Source organism: Condylura cristata, unplaced genomic scaffold (assembly GCF_000260355.1).
Source record: "Condylura cristata isolate star-nosed mole 26May11 unplaced genomic scaffold, ConCri1.0 scaffold00021, whole genome shotgun sequence".
Taxonomy (NCBI): Eukaryota; Metazoa; Chordata; class Mammalia; order Eulipotyphla; family Talpidae; genus Condylura; species Condylura cristata.
Window position 1 is genome coordinate 23,487,447 of NW_004567122.1, and position 5,585 is coordinate 23,493,031.

The following is a 5,585-nucleotide window of genomic DNA, read 5'->3' on the forward strand; positions in this document are numbered from 1 at the left end:
TAATCAATGGAAATACTATAAAAATAAATGTGTAAACAAGGTATAAGAACCTGGATTTACTAAAATATTTACAAAACATCACTAAGCACTATTGATGACTCTGTTGCAGCCACTTTGACCCTGACTTTTGGCTACAGAGATGACACAGACTGACCAGAAGAGAAGTGAGTTTGCCCAGAACCTACCACTCTGCTCCAGACAAATACCTCTCCAAATTTTTGCCTGACAGGGGCTGGAAAACAGAAAGGTGCCTGCCACAGTGCACTTAAAGATGTGAACTTTGAGCCAGGAAGAGAAAGGGCAGAAAAAAGATGTCAGTCAACTTCTGTTGGTCCACATGGCCTTAAGAACTCTTGTCCTCGCTCATGGAACCACCTATTAGAAACTATGAACAGGGAAAAAGTGTGTTACAATCCCATTTGTTCAGTCAGCAATCAAAATCAATTACCCCTTCAACCCAGTCTTGTGCTGGACCTGGTACTCAGTCATGACTAAGATACTTTTTTAGGTATTCATGAACTATGAAGAAGATGGACATGGCAACAATAATTACACATAATACTGCCAGTGACACAAGAACAGGTATCTACAGGTTACAATGGGAGCAGAGTTAAGGAGCATATAATCAGGTAAGAGAAGAAAGGGGCCCCAGAGCTAGAACAAATAGTTAAGTGAAAGTTATTCTGGTAAAATGGACAGACCATGATGGTTCATAATCAAAAGGGGTCTAGAAAATGGAAACAGACTAAGGCAGATATAGACAGGAACCACCTGGTTTGTTTCTAGAAGTCTAAGAAACTTGATATTATTAGGATTTTATGGTTGGGAGCTGAGGGGTAGAAGATAAGCCTGTCAGGTCTGGAGGAGCTAGGCATAAACCTCAGACTGTGGGCACAGAGTGGCAGAGATGGTGCTGGCTCTCCCACCTAAAGCTCTGTGACATATACATGAGCATGATTTCATTTCTTAACAAAGACTGTTTTATAATGAATTAAAAAATAATTTCATTCTAATATATACTAAAGTCATACTACTTTTAAAATATAATTTACCACAATTTTTGAAAGAAAATATTATATTCAGTTGAAAAAAATCGAATTATTCCACATGGTTTATAATGGTAAACATCAATCTCCTACCTAATCATGCCCAATTTCCTCTGGAAAGTCCACTTCCAGAGGACTGTTAACTTCTTTGTTTCTTCTGATATCCTCATTTTCTAAATAACATATTTAATAATGCTATTTATTAATTTTCAATTTTAGATCTTATATATTGATGGGCCATCATGGAGGACAAAGATTTGGAATTTTTAAACCACTCCTAAACTACATATGTCCCTCTTTTATCCTTAGTATAGTTAAGTCCTAAGTTTAAATTAACACTCAATCATATCATATAATATTGCTCATACCTGACCAGCTAGTAAATTATACTTTTATTACTTTTCTTGTGCAACCTTTTTTTTCTCCTGAGTTCATCAATTGTTTCATTTTCATTTGCTTAATCTATGAACCTATCACTATCCCCAAAACTCTTTAGGAAGATTATAAACTCATTCCTTTGTGATCACTACCACATCCTGGTTCAAGCTTCTCCATGGCAAACCATAGTTGTTTCCAGATAAGGTTCAACCTTCAGCCTCTGTGGTTTGGGCCTAGGCTCAAGCCTCATCTCTTGACCCCTGTGTCACATGTCTCTCATCCAAGTGACAATACATCTAGTTTCTACACTTTCTATGCTGCTTTTAGCCAATGCTTATTTTATCTGGGCCTTGTTTGCCTGGGACACACCAGTTCTCCCTAAGGCCCCTCAGAACCTTTGCCAGAGTTGATTTCTCTTGACAATCATATTGAAGAAACCTCTACAAGGCTCTTATAGCATTCTCAGGGTGCTCAAGGGGCACTCAACCTGTTGTCTTGATATACTTTACCAGCTGAGAGGACAGAGAGGTAGACAACTAAAAGAGGTTCATAAACTAGTATAGAAAAATTCTATTATAGAAAAATTCTATTGAAGGAAATTCTCTTGTCTTTATGTAAGAAATTGGCGACAGTTTACTCCAAGCAAATACCGACCACCAAAGCCCAGTCTGAGGCCAACATGGCTAACCCCAGATCTTAGATTACTCACCCCATTTGCAGCCCACAAGAACAGGGCAGGCAGCATGTATTGTTAAAGGGTTGCCTTTTCCACTTCGAAGAAGATTATACCAGAACAAGGCTGTCCCCTGGAGAGAGACAGCATCTCAGAACACATCCTAGAACTGGTTTTGAGGCAACAAATCAAAGAGGGTCCCTTGGAGACAATATTTAACCCCCCACCCCCAGAGACTCCATGTATGATAAATAGGAGATTTTTATTTTTTCCATTCAGCAAAAGTCTTCAGCTACATTTATATACTCATCATCCCAAGTTTATGTGATCTGTAGGACCTGACCATGATGTGCTCTTGAAATTCCAACCTGGAAGAAAGTAATCTCATTTCCTGTGTACAAATGACAAAATTCTGGGTCTGTAGGGGCATTCCCCAGGTATCATCTATCCCTTACTATATGGAGAGTGTCACCTGTCCTTGATGCAGTTCTTGTTCCTTCTCCTAAAGTAGGGGCTGTAAGATCTGACTCTAGGTAGAAGTTTCTGAAACCATCCCAGTCACAGTTAAGAAGGTCACAGTATGGAGCAAGAACATGGACAAAGCCTGAATCTTAAAGCAACTGGTGAAATACAAAGAATAGAACTTACCTTCTTAGGAGAAAACATAGCTCCCAATTTTGGGAAAACAGTGGCACCACCAGCTTCTACATTGCTCATCTAGGAAAACAAAGCACAGTAGTTTGTCCTTCTTATCTAGGCACCCAGACTCTACATACTGCTTAAGGATGTGTTATCAAACTGTTTTTTTCCCCCATCACATCTCAGGTCTCAGTAAAGACAAATCTGGGCAAGTTATTTCTGGTTACTTATTCCGAGGTCTTTTAATTCCAAGAAGGGAGAGCTGTTTCATAAAACAAAAGTTGGTTTATATTAAGACTTTCCTTATGATCCCTTCTCCTAGCCCTGAGTCCTCTATCTCTCAAACTCCTCAACTAGACGTGAGGTCTTCCTTCATTCCACAGGATTCATGAGTTATCTCCTACACCCTCAGACAGATATATCCCAACTCTGGGACTCAGAGACAGACAAAATAGGAACATACCTTCCCTGACTTATATTTGGACCTCTCAGGTATGTATTGTAGTGCTCTACTTCACTTTTTCCCTGACAAATCCCATCTGTCAGAAGAGTTAACCATAGTCATACACCTGGACAGGATCCTAAGACCCCCAAAAGAAAACAGTGAGGTCAGAAATATCTGTAAGAGTTTTCTGAACACTAAAGTAGTCAGTGGTAGAGTCCAAGTGAAGGGTATTAAAGAAAGTGCAACAATCACTCTTCAGTCAGGTAATCTTGCCCTTTGCAGGACCTTTGTCTGGACTGACCCCCCCCCCCAACTCCCCGTAAACGTACCATTTTCAGAATTGCACAATATGTACAGGTTGCAATATCATCTGTTCTCCAGGAGCTTAAATCCTGCTGCTGTCCCTTTCTTAAGCTAGAATGTGTTCTATAACTTGTCTCCGCAGGCTACAAGGATCGATCCCTAGCTTTTTCCCAACTATATCTTCCCTGGAATTCATATGAAAAGTTCTATAGACACTACTTGGCCCACTTTCCCCTTCCTTGAGGTTTGTTAGCAGGAGATCATACTAGGAGTCACTGGAAAACACTGAATACACTGTCCCAGGAAGAGTTTCTCCAACTGCCCAGCCTTGACAGGGCCACTCGAAAAGAAGTAACTCTATATATTAACCCCTTGAAATTTACTTCTCCCTTTCTCTGACTCAATTCAACAAACAGCCTAGGGAAAATTTAAATGTGTGGTGAGTCATCTAGATGTTTCTTTCAAGACTGAGAAGCTCATTCCTAAAGTTTCTGTTAGTTTCTGATGGCTCACAGGTATATACCTCCCCAGACATTGGTCACATCTGAAAAGAACTGCCTTCTGGAGACAGACAACAGATGCTAGAGAACAAACATCTAAGCATCTTGCCTTAATTTAAGGAACTAGTAAAGGGCCTTCCAAGTAGAAGAGTTCCCCATAGTACTGATTCAGGTCTCTGATGAAACTATGTTAGAGTTCACCTTATTGCACTGCGCATCCTCATTTTCCTCAAATACCTTGTTATGCTATTCCTGAATGAAAACCTTTGATTCAGAGTCTATAGTCAGGCAAATCAAGCTAAAAAAAGTTGGAACCAGGGCCTTCCCTGGTGGCGCAGCGGGTTAAAGCACAGCACTGAGAAGCAAAAGTCACTTCAGCATGAGTTCGATCCCCGCCCCAGAGGTGATCCACATGGTACAACAGACCCACCCTGACCCACCCACAGCTCCCCTTAGCAGTGTTCTTTTTCAGCCTGTTCTGCTCCCCCCCCCTCTGTCTCTGGTGAATCCTCTCACCACCCCTGCACCTCTGGCCTACACATCAGTTCTGTATGCATAAATAAATAAATCTTTAAAAAAAAAGTTGGAAACTGAGTAGTCCTAAAAATATGTTCTAAAATGTCATGGGCTCATCTCTCTGGTGCGTGGCAAGGAAGACCCATCACAAATATCAAGTGTGATGATGGAAGTCCCCATTGTGGTAAAATTTTCAAACTTTCACTAATGGTGAACTGAAATGGGATAAGAGAGGAAAAGAATTCATTGACTGTTACGAGGTCTTAGGTGATTGAGAGACAGAGGGGTGTAGTAGGAAAATTAATGTCCCATAAAGATATCTATGTCCTGGATGGAGCTGTAAGGGATCATGTTTAGTGAAATAAGCCAGAAAGAAAAGTAAAAATACCATAAGGTTTCACTCATAGCAGGGGTATAAAGGACCAGGGGAGAAAATAATAATAATAATGAACAAGAGACATTTTATGGGGGTGTAGTGGGGAATGGAATCAAAAAAGGGGGGGGGGGAGGAAGTGCACTGGACAATGGTAATGGCACACAGGTGATTTGGTGATGGGAAGCCCATGGGGATTAAGACATGGAAAAAGGCACAAAATGATGTAAAAATAAACTATTATATTATTTTTTAAAAATGTCCTAGCCATTGGAATTTTTGGATATGTCATATTACATGGTAAAGGGGAGATAAGAACTGCAAGTAATAAGATGACTTTAAGATAAGATTACTATACAATATCAAGTGGACCCAACATAATAATCACAATGGTCCTTTAAATAAAGAGGAAGACAGGCATTCAGAGTCAAAGAGATATTTGAGGATACTAAGTTGCTACCTTCAGAGATGGAGAAAAGGACCATGAGGGCCCTTCCTGGTGGTGCAATGGGTTAAAGTGTAGCACTATGAAGCTATCCACATGTGACCCACATGGCATGGCAGATCTCTCCTGTTTTGCCCACTGCTCCCCTCAGCAGTGTATTTGCAGTCAATCTACCTGTTCTCCTCCCCACTCTGTCTCTGGTGAATCCTCTCACCCCCTAAACCTCTGGCTTGTACCCCAGTTCTTGTGTGCATAAATAAATAAATC

General features: G+C 40.5%; 1 protein-coding gene across 1 annotated transcript in view; it reads right to left on the minus strand.

The window, feature by feature from the left end:
• Positions 1–314: 314 nt before the first annotated feature.
• LOC101633572 (prolyl 4-hydroxylase subunit alpha-2) overlaps positions 315–5,585 on the minus strand; it is a 46,681-nt gene continuing 41,410 nt past the window's right edge. Inside the window, exons 10-12 of the mRNA XM_012727745.1 lie at positions 2,746–2,814; positions 2,134–2,230; positions 315–385 (exon numbers count right to left, since the gene is read on the minus strand). Coding sequence (XP_012583199.1) covers positions 315–385; positions 2,134–2,230; positions 2,746–2,814 — 237 coding nt within the window. The remainder of the gene's footprint in view (positions 386–2,133; positions 2,231–2,745; positions 2,815–5,585) is intronic.